Raw genomic sequence first — 17,053 nt, forward strand, 5'->3', positions numbered from 1 at the left:
GCAAACCCTTCTCCTAGGCCAGGGTGTAGCATCCAAATGAGGACAATATCTTGCCTTCTTTGCCCACTTTCTGGGTAAAGCAGAAACCTGCTTTCTTTTAGCTTCAGCTTTCACTATATCAAGGCTTATCATCATGTTTTACCAAAAAAAAAACCTGCTGTTTTGTCTTTAACTCAGAGGATGAGCTTGCAGGGATAGATGAGGGGTGGGTGTGACTGAACTTAACCCAAACACATTCCAGGAACCCTAGAGGTAAGCAGAAGCAACTCGACACCGCAGCTTACCCCATCCAATTAGCTGACTTGCACACTGCAAAGCTTTATGCCAGCTTTATACTATTCCACCTGCTGTACTCTGGCTTCAGCATGGTAAGCATCAGTGCCTACAGCCTGGCTGGTACAAGGTCAACACATCACTCTCTCTGCAAACATATACTCATAAACATGCTTAACCTGCCAGAAGCCTATGGATGATCTGTGTTTGTGGAGCCATAATAGCCACCATTGTTGTGAACAACATCTAGGGCCCCAAAGGTGGTTGCATGGAGCAATGAGGCTGTTTTGGAAGAAACATCACAAAGGAAGACAATTCCGTATGGGACTAAGTGAGCAAAGGGCTCAGGGAAGCCAGCAAGTCCACTTTACAACCCCTGGAAAATGGGCCAAGGCAAATTAACAATGAGCTGCAGCTGACAGAGCAGGGAGGATTTCACGATAAGAAAAATGGCAGGAAGCCTAGAGGAAATCAGAGCTTGGAGGGAAGGCAGAAGAGGCCTCCTGGGAATGATTCTAACTAGGACTGCTAAGGGAATTTATACTAGAATTTTCCAAGGGGGCTTGGAAAAAGGGGACATAAGTAATAGCCTTGTGAGATGCTGGTTTAGATAGAGAGCTAGGAGTACTGGAACCAGCTCAAAGAGAGAGCATAGGGTGGGGAATGCACATGACTAATAATTCAGATGGAAGTCGTAGAGCAAAATATAGAGGAAGGTGAGATCTAGTCATGTTACAGAGAAGCACAAGTGCTTAGCTCGTAAGCAAAAGGACCGCTGAGAATCTTGAGACAGAGATATAATTTTAGCCTCAGTAAGTCTTATAAGCCAAAGACCAGCTGTGTGGTCATCCACCCTTTGGTTGTTTGGGGATGGGAACCTCCAGCCAGGTCACATTCAATCCCCCCACAATAGGCAGATGACTCAAAAGCCAAATCACCTTCTTGGTGAGGAAAGCACCAGCGAGGGCCAACGCACCACATCAGGGCTAGCCTGAAAGGGAGAAGCTGCACAGGGAGCTCTTCTTACATGCAAAGAATTTGGCATCTATTTTAGAAAAGCTCTTAGTAGTTTTTTCTCAAAGTTGTCTTCTTGCAGACATGGCTTGGGATTTGGGAATGGTTGGGACTGGCAGTGCTATGTTATAGGTCACTCTACTCCATCCCCTCCTATACTGCTGCCCACAAACACCCAGCACAAGACCCACCAGAGGTGTGAATACAGTAGCTGTTACACTTTAATTCATTGTTGGTATTTTTTTTTATTATTTTTCCTTCTGATTGAAAAAAAAGACAAGACAGAAAAGTTACAAAAGTACTAAAAGGCAACAATATTGGCAGGACATCCCTGCTCCCCACTCCCACCCCAGGGGAAGCCAGCCTCTGCCACACCTGCTGGCAGAAACATGTCTCTGGCGCCAAGCATCTCCGAAGCTCTCCTTGAACAAAGCCTAGGGTCACAGGGCCATGCAGGGGTGCCATCCCAGCCATTAGCAGGGGGAATGTGCCTTTTCAGACAGGTACCAGGCTACGGCTGTCCCTTTTCCTGAGCACAAGGATTTGGTCCGAAGGGGTAATGCATCCTGTCCTGCACGAGTCAGCTTGATCTGGCAGCAGTTTAAAAAGCTGAGGTGTACCATCAAAACAAGATAAGCAGAGTCTTTACAGGGGGAGGAGGAATCACCAGGGGATTTTGCCACTGTTGGAAGAAGGGACTTCTTGCAGAGAATCACAATGCTGTGCCAGAGCTACCTCACCAGCAAACACAAGTGGCCCCTGGGAGATGGTGGTGGTGCAGGGGATGGCCCAGCTGTGACAGTCTGGAGCCAAAGAGCAGGCAGAGCTGGGGCAGCATCAGGACAAATCTCCCCTCACTACCTTGCCCAGCTGCTCTGCCTGCCTGAGTGACAGGTGGTTAGGGATGGAGAGGGGCAGGGGGGGCGGATTCAGGCCCCCAGTTCTACACAGCCTTTGGGCTTTCCCCAAAGGTCTCAGTGAAGGGCCCAGAAAGCACCAATGAATGCTGGTTCACTGTGTGGCCTCCTACTGGCAGCTGGACTGACCATTGGTCTCATCCAAAGAGTAGCATCAAAGACCTCCACACTGGAGCAGATTTAGAAACAAAAGTTTTATATTACTCACAGTTGCTCATCTTGATCCAGACAAGAAGTAAACTACTCGCTCCCCCTTGCACTCAGCCAGACAGAGGCTCAAGGTGGGGGGACACCTAGACAAAGAGATTACTCTCTCTAGCAGGTGCAGCAAGGGGAAATGCCTTGTTCCTCTGCCTCACCAAGAGAGGTGAGAGCTTGCTCTATTAGCTGGTGCCTTGTGGCACGAAATACACATCTTAAGGTCAGATCCCAGTCAAACTGCACTGGTAGCAAGGGTTCCTAACTGCTTAATGACTGTCTATGGAGAAATGTCCCACAGCTTCACTTGAACTCCCCTCCTGTTTCTTCCACCAACAGGTGGCCACAAAACAGAGACCTCTTTCTCCCACTGTATGCTACATCTGGAAATAACTTGTTCCACTGATACAAGAAGAGCCTACCTGAATTTAATAGCTGGCATAACAGGGGATGGGAAAGCTTGCTGGAAACATTATGTTTGAGTTTGGTGACAGCAATTAGCTTCAGTATCATGTTAGGGCAGCTATGGAGAAGTGCTCCATATCCCAGAACACAGACAGCCTCGGCAGAAAGGAGACCCCCAAGTCACTCCCAAGTTCTCTCTAATGATGTTGAGAGGACTGAGGGCAGGCATTATGTTTTCTTGGATGGCTGAACACGGACCTTCCATTCTGGAGTTTTACTCTAACCTCCCTTCTACAAGTGGGAGATTCATGCCTCCCATTTCAATTCCATTTTAGACAATATCACTGAGTTGCCAGCAAACCAGCTGGAACATGCAGCTAGATGTGCCAGTTATCCCCTGCCACCTCCCTCTCCTAGGGATTTCCACTCATGAAAGCCTGAAGTACAATTAGAACAATCTCGGAGAGGAATCTTCTTGCTTTGCAGGCATCCCAGTATAGCCTCTGTCTCAAATCCTGAGCTCACTTCTGAGTGGAAGAAGGGTCAGGGGTATAGCAGGTTTAGACTCAGGTACTCTTGGGAAACTGACTGGACTTGGCTTCACACTCCGATCACTCAGCCCTGTTGCCATGTAGGCCACACTAGCCCCTGAACCCCTCACAAATATCTTCAATTACCACCTCCCTGTGTTTGATACTGCCTTGGTGGCTGCCCTTGCAATTGTGGACCTGACTGGTTTCTTTTGCCCTGAAAGACAAAAAAAAATATCTCCCTTTGCCACTATTCAGAGATGGCAATAGCACAAAACCAGGCACTGCTGCAAAGCCGTATGTTCCCTGCTGCCAGAGAGCCTGTATTGCAAAGATGTGTCATTGTCCCCATCTTCTCCCACCCATACCCTTGGGTATTGCCACCTCCCCTTCTCCTTGCCAGGCAGGTGGTTGGCTGATAGTTCCTGAGGATTTTGGAGAAACTCCTTCAGTAGGCACATGATGGTTCTTCCACTGGACCTATTGGGCTCAGCGGCTTCAAGGTGCTGAGGGAACGGAAGGCAAAGGTGGATGGATCATACACAAAGTGGGGCGGTGGGCGGCCTCCATTGATGCTCTGCAGAGGAATAAAAAGAGGGATTAAGTCAGTGCTCATATAAGCTGCCAACACTGAAGTTTTTGCCACAAGTGCTTTGTCACATCCCCCTTGAACGGGTGGTCATGCTTGTACTTGCACCAAATGGCACTAAAATAAGCAGTAAAATAAGCTCATGCCCTTGCTGCTACCTCACAAAAAAAAAGTACACATAGCCCCCACTCCAAGACTAAGGTCCCTGGGATCCGCCTAGTAGCCACTAAGTGAAACAGGATATCGGTGATACATTTAGAGTCCCAGAGTCAGAACAGCATCACTGCTAGGAGGTAGCACATGGAAAAGCTAAATTCAGATTCTCTTGTCCTTGAAGGAGGATCTACTACACCTTTAGAGTTAGAGGATAAACCAAGTCATGTCTGAAGACTTATTCTTCAGTCCTGTTTTTCAACAGCTCTCGAGTGAGGATTTACAAATCATCCTTTCTTAATCTAGAGACCCCCAAACACACTGAAACTCTCCAGAATTTTGGCTCCACACTGCACAGTTCAATGAGGAATGGCTGAGAGATGCTCAGAGGAAAATATCTCACCCAAAAGCCTCACAGCCTGGTTTATACCACATCCACCAAAGATCATTCTCTCCCCCTTTGCTTCAGGTGTTCAGAGCATTGTCAGAGCAGATACCCATCACTCCCTTCACTACAAGACAGGATGGAAATGCCGTTACCCACTAGGCTGTGCTGGGACCTGTGGATCTCCAGAGGAATTACAAAGATAAAGACATGACTACACTCAAACAAGAATTGTTTTCTTTTGCTTCTTGGGTACTTTGTTTTGTTTCTTTCCTTATGCAACTAGAAGCACTTGTGGGACAGCAGCTTCACAGATGCTCCTGGGACAGGAGAGGTGGTCTCACTGCTCTACAGGCCAGCAGAGAATTTAATCATAATCCTGCAGAGTTCATTCCCCAAGGATAGGTGTGAGCTACTGAGTGCACATGCTGGGACATTCAGCAACTCAGAAACTCGTGCAAGTGTTCTCTACCCTCATCTCACTCCCATTATTGCTGGAAAGGGCTTTACCACTGTTTTTATGAAGGTCAGAAAAAAACCCCAGTGAGAAGAAATCTGGACTGTACTCTGGTATTATGTGCCTCCCTGCTACCTCTTCTAGGCCTTGGTTTCCCCTGCTCAGTCTGTACTAAGGGACTGTTCCTCAAAGAATTAGGCTTTTTAGGGACAATTACCAACTCTGCAGTCTCCTCTAAGACAGCGATTCATTTTTGGCATCTCAAAATCCAGTCCATCGGACTGCTGCAACCACATACCAGCACGGCAAGGTGATGTTTTGATGCCACCTGCTTCCATCCTGGCTGGGATTTAACTTGTTATCACAGGAAAGCACATGCAACTTTTCCAAGAAAGCTGCTCAAATGGTCAGGCTGACTCAAACACTCATGCCAAATCAGAGAGAGCTACACAAGCGTCCAAGCCGGGTCCCAGGTGCTGCTGTCACTGCAGCAGGATCTGGAAGACTCTGCCTCCAGGATCTTGGTCACAGTTGAGCCCCACAGGGCAGCCTTCATGTCAGAAAGGACCTCTCTAACAGCCAGTGTGGATAGCGTGTTTCTGCTCAGTTGGTACCTCCTCTGCAAATTAAGATGGGCACTTGAGAATAGAAAATGCCAACATGGTGTTTGGCATCAGCAGTGCTTGGAGTTTCAGCCAACAAATCATGGTCTGCTACATCCCCCTGACACCTTGGCCAGCAACATAAGAAATAAGAGGGGCAGATTTAAGGGCCTTCACTCAATAGCCACCTGCTGTGGGGTTATATATGGTGTGTGCTCTGGCAAGCCTCAGAGCTGGAGGGTAACATAGCAACCCCTATTCAAAGCTAAGGGGCAGAATAAATCAGCACATTTGTCCTTCTCCAGAGCAGAGAAGGTCCCCTGCCAGTGCCAAGAGGGAACAGGAACAAAGAACCTGGCAGCCCCCTCCATTTTGAAATGCCAGACAGGGTTAGGGAAGGCAGCTGAATCAGTTCATTTCTGATGATCAGCAGATGGAGAAGAGGCTGGGGAAAGACAGGTCCAGAGGGCAGACGGAAGTCATCCACAAAACTCACCAGGCTTTGGGTGGGAAGGCCCCCCGAGGTTTCTCTCTGGGCCTTCTTCTGGGGCCAGTGTCTGGGGCAGAGAGTCTTCTCAGGACTCCACAAGACAGATGGGCACAGAACAAAGGCTCAGGAGAAAGACAAGGATGCGAGAAGACACAGGAGGATGCAGAGATTCATAGGGGGTTACACTGCATCCAATCCTGCCTCTTTATCACAACACCTTCTCAAGTGGCCAGGAGATAATGGCTGGCTTACGACAGCACAGCCACCATATCAGCAGGCAAGGGCAGAGCGAGAAGGGCCCTGTGTCCAGCTGCTGGAAGCAGCAGGAAAAGCACTAATGCAATTGCCCTCATTCATGGCAACACCATGACTAATTTGCAGTTATTTATAACCTTGAGTTGTATGGGTCTGTCTTGCACCTACTCCACAACTAACAGGGCAGCACCTCTGCTAGGGACCTTGCTGAAGGGAAGAAAGAGCATCAGCACCAAATCACTCCACTCTCTTGTTGCAGAAGAGCATGTTTTCTTCGGAGTTCATATCCTGCTCAAGGGATGACCAGACCTGATCTGGCTTAGTCGACGACACCATTTGGGATCACAGCATGTGGTGGTCTGGCTCTGATGAGCAGCACAAGGCAAAACTCTGTAGATATATTCCCAGAAAGAAGACAGATAAGGCTGTCTGCCAGAGGGGAACGCATTCCCCCCACCCCATCGCTTAGGCCAGCTGTCTCCCTGTAGTCTGGGCGAGTGTCTTAACAACCTTCTGTAGTCAAAATGATGTCGCAGGCATCCTGGGCTGGTGCTGGGCACCCGAGGGAAAGGGCAGGTTGGCTAAGACTTGCTGCTGCTGCTGCAGGCCCCCAAGGAGCTTGCCATAAACCTGCCTGACACTGCCTGCTGAGCAACCCCAGGACAGCTCCTGCAGAGGCTCCTCGGAGTGCAAACACTCCATGCTTGACATTAACGGCCCGTGCGTTCACTCTAATGGCATCCAGGCAGCTGGTAACTCACATAAAATGGAGCCTAATATGGGCCCTGCACTAATGGCAATCATTAACCAGAGCCCTCAACTTGTTAAGCAATGTATTTACACAGCTGGAAGACAGCCTGAGACACAAACACTCAGATGCTGGCAGGAAGGTGCACAAGCTCGGATGCATGCTCTGTCACACACACCCATGCTCACTTGCACACGCTCACCTGCTCTCGCACACCTCAGGTTCTCCCCAGTACACATGCACTTCCTTAGTTACTTGTCCACACCCCTCCATGTACACACAGACCTCCTCCTGACTTGGAAATCACAAAGAGAGCTGTCTCTGCTCATAAAAACCTTGTCCACTCACATGGTAACTCAAGCCAAGCAGGGCCCAAACTCCATTAGCATCCAGGGGACAGTCCAAGAGAGCACAGCTCACCATTTGCTTGTACAGCTGACTGGAGCAGAAATTAGTTTTAGTACCTGCAGGCACCCATGCTGTCTCCTTGCAAGCCTCATCTAAGTTAGATGAGCTTCTAAGGGAGCTAGCTTGTGTTACACACGCTTCAAGCAACTACTCAGTCACACATACTTGTCAGTGTGCACCCAGACGTACTCTTCTTCCCTTGTACAGGAACACCTACATATATACTCTTGCAAACCTCTACTGAAGTCACCAATTGCATTAGCACCATTAAATACAGGTGGTAAAAAAGCAACCAGTCTTCAAATGTATCTCAAGCACATTAACAAAGAAGCATACCTAAAGCCAGTACAAATAGCGACTGGATGCAGGTGCCTCAAAGACAACCAGCAAGATTAAACACCACAGAAGAAATGCTGAATTTCAATCATATTAATAATCTTCAGGAAGGAAAGAAATGGGCAACTGTTCCTTAAATCCATCTGCAACATAACTGTACGTTTCAGCAAAGAAAAACTACACAGGATGAAGGCGAACAGGTTAATGATAAATTAAATGCAAACCCACGTTCCTCCTAGAAACTCATCCCTTACCCTTATGAAGTCTGGGAAAATATCCCAGACAGATTGTGAAATAACTTAATTCTGAACTTGATTCCACAGAAGTGCAGTTCTCTTCTTCAGACAAAGCAAAAGCAAGCGCAGCTCCAAGCGTGCTTTCAGCTGTGGGAATGACAATCCCCACAGGAGAGGAGAAATGAAGTTACCTAACACAACAATGTCTTAGAAGGGAGTGGTGTGGCTAGGGGTGATACAAAACTAAGCCCTGCTTAATACTCTTTGGTCCTCTTTCATAAGAGCTCTAGTATCCTGATGGGATTCAAAATTGGATCGGCTTGTGCACTCTGCCAACCCATCCCCTCCTCAGGGCCGATTCAGCATATGAGTCCTTTCTTTCCCTAACCAGCATGGGCCTCAGCAGTTGGGAAACGCTGCTGTGCTTGGTTTAAAGGATGCTGCCTTCCAGTGGTGGATGCCTCTCAGTGGTGGGTGAATGATCCTTTTGCAGTCTGGAGACTCACTTGTTAGAAGTCCTTTGAAATGAAAGGCACCATGTAATTGCAAGTTGTAAAGGTGCATCCGATTCCCACTACTGCCCTGCACGGAAAGGAATAAATCTCCAGAAGAGCCTTGGCAAAGACAGCTGCCTTGCTCAGGAGTGCACAGAGACAGAGGAAGTACCAATATTCAGGCACGGCTCAGAGAGAGTAAAGGCTCTCAGTCTCCATAGTGGAGCATTAACAGGTACACTCCTTTTAATTCCACTTTGTCCTCCTTCCTCTCATCCCTGCCAGGTGGCTAGATAAAAAACTGGCAACACTTCAACTTTGATGTGTGAAACCATCAGCTGTGAGCAAAGCAAGGCCTCAAGCCTGCTCTTAGCTACATCTGTAATTCCAGACATGGTCCTGACCAAGCCACTTCCCATCATCTGTCCCTCAGTTTCTCCCGTACATAATACATATACCACAGCCAGGCAGTCAGGATGAATGAATTAACATTTAGGTGTTTCAACCTTCTGATGAGAGGTGATTTCCTTTCAATTACAATCTCGCTTCAGACAGTTTTCAAGAAATAGTCACTGACAAGCAGGACCAGCTCCTCCAGTTGAGCAGCAATTCGCTTTTAACTGCTTCTTCATTAACTCCAATAGGGCCTCTGACAATTTATTCCAGTCACAGACCTGGAGCAGCACAAAGAATAACTTTTCAAAGACAAACCACTTCCCTCCTGGAAGTCTTTCCCCCAGTCCAGGTTCACATGCAGTTTAATTTCAGGCTAAAAGACAGTCAATGACAGACCTTCATTTTAAGACTACTTCTTTCTCTTCCTCAAGTGAACTCAAAATGCTGTTCTGACAAGGAAACCAAAACTTTGCAGTTAGCACCACTTTCCTGTGTTCTCCATTACCCATCCCTAAAAGGCTTGAAATGTTTGACTTCCTCCACCATCACAAGGCTGCCTAACACCTACTTCCTTCCATGCAACCACATCGCAAAGAGCAGTTCAACAGTTTAAAAATACATCACCGTTCTTCTTAGAAAGGAAAAAAAAAAATCAAAATTAAAAACTCTATCAAACATTTGCAAATGTGTGCAGAGTTGTCAGATGGCAACTACCAGACCTAAAGAGGTACCACCAGACAGACAACACTGAACTTTTTTTGGAAAGCACTTCAAAGGGCCTAGCAGATGCTTGCTGGTCACTTGCCCAAAAGCAGAAATAGGCCAGTTCCAACTACGGCCACCAGTGTGATAAGCCTTTCTTCTCCTCCCTCTCACACATCTTTGATATGCGTCTGAGAAAGCTGTCTGGAAGCCTTGATTTTGCCTATGTGGCAATATGAAGCTAGGAGGCTGCTGGAGGAAAAGGGAGAGGTGGGTCACTCAGAGGGGCAGGTTATCAGTGCTCCCTGGTGAACTTGGGTAACAAATTGCTCCAGGGCCCCAACGAAGATCATGTTCGGAAGGCCACACATCTCTTGGGAACAAGTGAATGAACCTATTTCTGATACGAAATGGCCCGTCCTTCCCTGCAAACATCTGCAGCAGTTCCTGCACATACCACAGGGTCTGTGTGTGCCTAAACAGAAGGAGATGTGGGCACAAGAGGAACTCCAAGTAAGCACAGACACAGGCAGTCCTCCTCCCTTCAGGCCAGGAACCCCAGGTACCATGGTACAGAGCTGGCATGTGGTGCGTACTTTGACATTTGCAGCTTCCAGGTTGCATGAGGCCAGGGCAACCTGATTCCCTCCAGCCATGCAGGCTGGCACAGAGCAGTGCACTGCTTTCAACTTAAAGGGAACCCAAATTAAAACTGCAAAGTGAGTATTAATTACTCTGGCATGAACAGGCTGCAAACGCATGCTGACACAGTGCACTTGCCTCTGGACAAACCGCCCCAGCTGTGGAAGCCAAGCACAGGAAGTGGGTATGTTATGGGAGAGGTGTGTGGGAAAAGAGGATTACCGTTTTGAGGACTAGGTGAAGGAACGGGTGCCAGCTTCCCACAGCCACGCGAACTAAGCAGCAACTGCAGCGGGCCTGGATATGGAGGTAGAAGATGTGCCTGATCCGCCATCACAGACTTAAAGCTCTGCCAGGAAACAGTGACAGAGCCACTGTGACCATCCCCTACTCCTCTCCTTGGTGTGTCCTCCCAATTCTGTCCCATTCTCTGTGAAACACGCTTTGCCACTTCCCAACACCCTGAACCAAAGTGCACTAATCACAGCCACCACCAACACACAAGGCTGTCCCAGGAGCCGTCGGTCACTGCGCTGCACCTCAATCCTAACCTCCTTTCTACCTGTCTCCATCCCCCCATTCTTAAACCAGACTCACAACCCACATCAGATCACAAAGCAAGGACAGCGCTGAAAACAGGATGTCAGCCTCCTGACTCACCGGCTACTCACTACTTCCATGGTGCTGTCTGGATTACAGACCTCTTGGTTATTCCACAATAGCTATTCTGTAAGCGCTTACATGATTTAACGGGTGTAAGGGCATACATGGTAGGAATTTATGAAAAGCAGGCAGCAATAAAAATTCTTTAAAGGAAGCAGAAGAGGGAGACATGACAGTCTCTCTTCTGGCTGCTACAGACAGGCTGAGGGCTGGTTAGCCTTTGCCATGAAATCCAATAAAAGCAATGCTAAATAAAACAATGTCTGGAGCCAGATGTTTGGGATAGTTTATAACAGACCTCAGCTACACTGGATCCTTCTTCACACTGCAGAAAGCCTGGACAAAATCTTTTGTCAGGAATTATTCAGACCAAGGGCTTGGGTTCTCCAGGGCCAGCTATTGCTTTACAGAGACCTTCAGCAGGCGTACTGGTGGCTGGGTTGGGAGGAGTATGTGGAAAGCTGGTTTCCCCAATAAGCAAATAGATATTCATGGTCTCATTTAACAGACGACCTTCTCCATTTTGCTTACCAGAGGTGTGCCCATCAACAAGAGACAAGCACCCACCAAAGGACCTGGAGTGCTAAAAATCTCCATGAAGGGCCTCTGCCCAGTAAGCAACCCAAAGATGCAAATGGCTATGGATCCAAATCTCTTTTGTTGCTTCTGAAGGGCAGCTTCAGGTTTAGACACTCAATAACATACTAAAGACAACCGTGAGCGTCTGACACACTGCTAACAAACTGTAGTTTGCAATCTCTGCTGCCTGAGATATCAGAGCTGTTTAGATTGCATGGTATGAATGGACACAGCTCAAGGAACATGGTCTCAAAATCGAAGCCCAGCCTTCAGTTCTCTTCACACTGTCTCTCTTCGGGCAAGCCAGATTCTCTGCTGGTTTGTCAGTTTAACTCACTCTGAAATTGCAATCATGATACTTATCTGCCTCTGGGATCCTATATTTAGCAATGCTTGCAAATCACCTTAGGAGCCTATAACGGAAGGGGCAGCACACGTGTGTGCATGTGTATATACACATACTGAGTCCTCTGATTTTTTAGAAATCTTTATGCTGTACAGCCCGTACCACAGTCTGCACCAATACTGCTCTGTCACCTAGTAAGCCTCGCACCTGTGAATAACTCAGGCACCTGCCAAGAAGGCTCAGGTCAGTGTACCTCCTGCTCAGCTCAAAGCTGAAAAGGTCTGTTGTGTTAGGAGAAGAAAATCCATCAGGCTTCTGCAGTGGCCTTTTAGGAAGCAGATGCAAGAGATAAGGCAAGGGAAGTCATTCCAGGGATTTGGGCCCTGTCCAAGTGGAGGGTGTTCTCAACATTGATAAGATCAAGGCAAGAGCACAAGAGGTTTATGTTCTCATTTAAAATTCCAATTTTATTTTTACATAGCAGAAAACATCTCTGTGATCAGCCAGGTTATCAGATCGGCCTTAAAATCCTTACTCCCTCACTGCCTGTCCCAACAAGAGCTCTCAAAATACCCAGGGGCTTGCCAGCTGTCTGCTACCCACCTACTGCTGCTGAGATAATCCTAGCTCCAACGATCCCATTCAGAGACTGCATGAAGAAGTTCATGAAGGAAGAACAAGAACAGGACTAGGTAACAGACTTGTCAGCCTCATCCCAAGGCGGCCTGGAGAACTGAAGACTCGTGGCACAGAAAGACTCTCAAGATGGATCTCCGAATTCACAGCTGGCGACAGCTGATCAAGTCTGGTCCAGGGCAGCAGCAGTTACACTCTGTGAGCACATGTGCACGCGGTCATCCTTCTTCCAGCACTAAGGAAGTGCCTCCACGCAACACCCAACTGCACCACACAAACATGCTCTGGATGCTAAAATACCACACTCATGCATGTACCCCTCACCCAGCCCCATTGCCTTGCTTCCAGTTCCTGACATTACGCTGGCTGACACTTTGGGGAACCAGTGACCAGGTCTGCACACACATTGCCCACCTCACTGTGCAACACTGGTGTAGGGCCATGCCTACCCTTTACCTTGCACTGACTGCTAACATATGCTACATGTCCCTATCATGTACCACTCCCTACTTCATACATATGCTGTCACCTCCAATTTATCTCTGCTTGCCTGCCCACAGGGGCCGATTCTCCTCTTCCAGTATATGTTACTGAGTGGAAACATTTTTAATATTGTTTTCTTTTTTAATATTGTTTTCTCCACACTGCAGGCCCTGACCTCTCATAGCTGTTGTTCCTGAAAAAATTTCAAACATGACTGAGCTGCTGCACATTTTGGAAGTTTATTAATCTCTCTACCTTAATCTGTCTAGGTTATTAGACTTGTCACATTACTGTCCCATCATCCTGCTTAAGAACTGCTGAGCAAGTGGAAAGGCTGTAGCCTAGCACCACCTAAGCTAGCCCATGGGAAGCAAAAGTACAGGGAACAACAAGGTGACACCTTAGTGTTAAAACAGCACATGTAGAAGCACAACTCAGCCTAGGTCACCTGCTTGAGAAAGACTTCAAAGGATTATGAACATTTCCAAGGGTTGAAACTGTGCTTCAGTGCCAGACAGCAAAGACACTGCTCCTCCATCTCACCTTCCCATGGGAGACTCTTCCAGCAGAAAAGAGAGCAAAAGCATAGCTGGGATGATGCATAAGGGAGCGATATCTTGCATCCTGACAGGGCAGCACAGCCCTAAGACATCAAGGCAACCAAAATATCAGCCAGGAGCAGGCGATTTTTAAAAGTATACATTATCTCACAACCACATGAGACACTGTTCTCAATAAGAACAGGATGAAACTTCTTCATTGATGTTACTAGCAGGTCATTATGACAGTCCTCACATGTGAGGGAATAAGCATAACCCTTTCTTCAAGCTATTGAGCAGCAGCAGAACTGGAGGGAAGAAAGCAGGGATCCTTGCATTAAAAGCATCAGTAGCCTGCCTGCTCCTCTGATCAGTTCACTCACTGCATCTCCAATCCAACTGTATGCTGTCTGGACATTGCTGCCCATCTCAGTTCAGAAAGACTGCACACTCTTTACCTATGCTGAAACAGGAGCACTTGTGCTTCTCAGGGCTAGAGTGACACAAGCAAACTAGTTCACATGGTTTCTTGTTCAGATACACAGACCATTGCCCAGCTCCTCCCGTTAACAGCTCATCAATCCATTTGCTGTGAGAGATCTGTCTTCATTTCTTTGAGCCTCACCACAACAGCAAAGTCACAACACCAAACCTGATTCACCAGGCCCTTAAAAAAAGAGAATCAAGCCCCTCACCTTGCCTCCTACTACCATCCTTTGCAAAAGGTCACATTAAATAGGGCCTCAGAACAGCCCTCCCACATGAACTAAAGTTCCTAGTGTGCTCTGACTCCATTACTGAATACTGGGCAACAGCTAGAAATCACAGAATGGTTGAAGTTGGCAGGCATCCCTAAAGATAAGTGAATTTGACCCCCCCTCTCAGAGCAGGGTCGGCAAGAACACGTTGCCCAAAGCCATGTCCTGGCATGCTTTGAGTGTCTCCATGGACAGAGACTCCACAATTTCTCCAGGCAATCTGAACTTCCTGCATTCCAACTTGTGCCCATTACCTTTTGTCCTGCTGCTGGGCAACACTGAGAAGGAACTCTGTGCCAAATATGTCTTACTGGCTCCACTGAGGTTTCCTTTTATATGATCAGAGCACAGCATCGTCCTTCAGAAGTATTGGCCTCTCTCGCCTGCTCCCAGAGTTAAGGCACCTTGGCAATGTATCCTGCCAGGGACCCGCTGCCACCTTTCTAAGCTGGGTACACAAAAGTGGGTACTCAAAATCCCTTGAAAATAGAAGCAAAAACGTTCCTCCACCTAATGGCTCTACCACCATGACAGACCAACAAGAAACTGTGAAGTATCATATACTATTGTCATGAAAACCACATGAGCAGCTCAGGTAGAGATGCATTGTCCCAGCTTGCCAAGGGTGGCCAGAGAAGCGTGGATTCTGTGCCATCTGTCAGAACGGTGTGCTCTCAGTTTCTGCTGTTTATTTTAGTGCAAGCTGACATGGGCTCAGTAGGAAGTAAAGGGATAATTCTGCCTCTCAGATTCTCCAGGGGCACAAGAGTAAGCCGCAATAATGAGCTCAAGGTGCCAGAAGAAACCACACCACCAAGGCACTGCTGAAACCTCGGGGACTAGGGGACTGACACCAAGCAGCACTGGAAATAGCTGCAATCCAGAGACACCCAATAAAAAACAGCAAAAGTACACAGGGCAGGGATAAAGGAACATGATAGGCAAGTTGCACTAAAATTAGACTGTGAGTAGATCTGAAGGACAGGCAGAGTTTGGGAAGGGCTCACAGCGCACAGGAGGAGACAGCTCCACTGAAAACAATTCATGTGGGACTACAAGACAATACATAATAGATCAGTATTAATTGTGCAGTCAGAAGTATCAGGTCATTGTGGGGCTGCTGGAAGACAGGACTGAAGTGCCATGGCAGAAGGCATATGAGGAGTTGAAGAAATACCAGTCAGCTCTGCACACAAATCTAGCCAGCCCTACCTGTTCCTCCTCCCCTCAAATACCAAATTTGCCTACAAAGCAGTGACAGGCAATGGCACTCAACAACATGCCCATAAACAGTAGCACTTCTAGGTACACAAAGGCATCAGTCCCATTTCCTTCTGAGCAAGGTGTAAACCCTGAAGGATCCTGGTCTACTAATCATTCCTTTTACAAGACTATAATTACTGCAGTGAAAGCAGTAGTTTTATCACAAAGGATATCTATCTGTTCTCTTCATGCTGACCTATTTTTGCCTTGTTATTGCAAATTATGTGGAGGACCATACAGAGTTCAGTGCACTGAGGCATTTGTTTTGGCTGAAGTGTGCAAGGTCATGCACACATCTCACACAGTACCATAGAGCACTGACCAAAAGACAGCCAAGATACCCACAAAGGAAACAGGGCTGGCTGAAGAATCAGGAAATGTAGTACTACAGACAAAGACTCAAGAACTACAAGGAGGAGAACTGAGTAAACCTTCTAAGCGTGTGTGTGCTCAAGAACAGGAGATGCTCAGACAGGAGATTGCTGTGTCAATCCAGCTGCAAAGCCATCTGAGCAATCTAGCTCTCATCTGCCATTATCCAGTCCCACATCCAACACAGTTCTGTAAATATCAGAGCACCACACAGCTAGTCCCTTTTCCACAGCTACCCACCAGTACCAGACACCACTTCTTACCTCAGCTCAGCACTCTCCTTGGTCAAGGAGGATCCAAATGACACCCTACAGGACAGCTATGCATAACTGCATGAGCTCACACCACAAGATGTAGACTTCCACTGCAAGGAAGCTTAGTCTCCAAAACAGAAAGGCTAATGTATTATTAGCCTCATCAGCAACGAGCCTAAATTGTAACTACAGTCCATACTCCAGACTAGCAACTTCTGTTATGCAGCTGATCAAGCCACAGGAAACTTCCGGAAATAATCTTTTGGGTGTAGATGTTGAAAGAAAATCACCACATTTAGATATATGTGGAAAGATGAAGGAACTGCACCAGAAAAGAACAACTTACACGAATTTTAATAATTCTAGTCTTCGCTCCACAATTCTTCTTGAGCAGCATCTTCTGAAAGAGAAGTAGAATCCAGGGATTAGTAGCAATACCATGAAGGAACAGAAAGTGTGAGCTTGCAGAGTCTCATTCCATCAATATTTAATTAGCAAACAAGATGGATGGATGGTTAAGAAAGATGTGAAAGACTAAGAATTACCAGAGGTGGTGATCTAGTAAATCAATCTAATCTGAGACTGTCTTGCCCAACCTGCAGAGTCCTTTAGCAGTGGCTGATACTCTGGGTTTCAAAAGAAAGTATGATAATTCCAGAGAGAGAGAGAGATGGAACAACTGACTAAAAGGAAGTTTCTTCCCAATTTCTGTCAATTAGTGCTTAGACTCTGCTCTGAAGCAGGTTAATTTATCTTCCTTTTATGAAGAAAAATAGTCTATTTAACGTAAATGTGGATGTTCTCATTATTTAACAGTTATTTTCATTATATTTATGTTTTTAAAACTAAAAAAAAAAAAAAAAAAAGAGGTAAAGAGCACCAGCCCACAGTCCTAAATCCCTTTTGCTATATATTGTAGGAGCCACTGAA

At 47.0% G+C, this 17,053-nt stretch overlaps 1 protein-coding gene across 5 annotated transcripts in view; it reads right to left on the reverse strand.

The window, feature by feature from the left end:
• Positions 1–1,508: 1,508 nt before the first annotated feature.
• Positions 1,509–17,053, reverse strand: part of LOC104062220 (uncharacterized) — a 59,700-nt gene continuing 44,155 nt past the window's right edge. Inside the window, exons 6-7 of one of the 5 annotated variants that reach the window (XM_054063061.1) lie at positions 16,470–16,520; positions 1,509–3,914 (exon numbers count right to left, since the gene is read on the reverse strand). In XM_054063061.1, coding sequence (XP_053919036.1) covers positions 3,786–3,914; positions 16,470–16,520 — 180 coding nt within the window. In that variant the 3' untranslated portion in view covers positions 1,509–3,785. Of the gene's footprint in view, positions 3,915–16,469; positions 16,524–17,053 lie in introns of all 5 variants that reach the window. The other 4 variants (XM_054063060.1, XM_054063063.1, XM_054063062.1 and 1 more) reach the window with 4 other exon arrangements.

Source organism: Cuculus canorus, chromosome 3 (genome assembly GCF_017976375.1).
Source record: "Cuculus canorus isolate bCucCan1 chromosome 3, bCucCan1.pri, whole genome shotgun sequence".
Classification (NCBI taxonomy): Eukaryota; Metazoa; Chordata; class Aves; order Cuculiformes; family Cuculidae; genus Cuculus; species Cuculus canorus.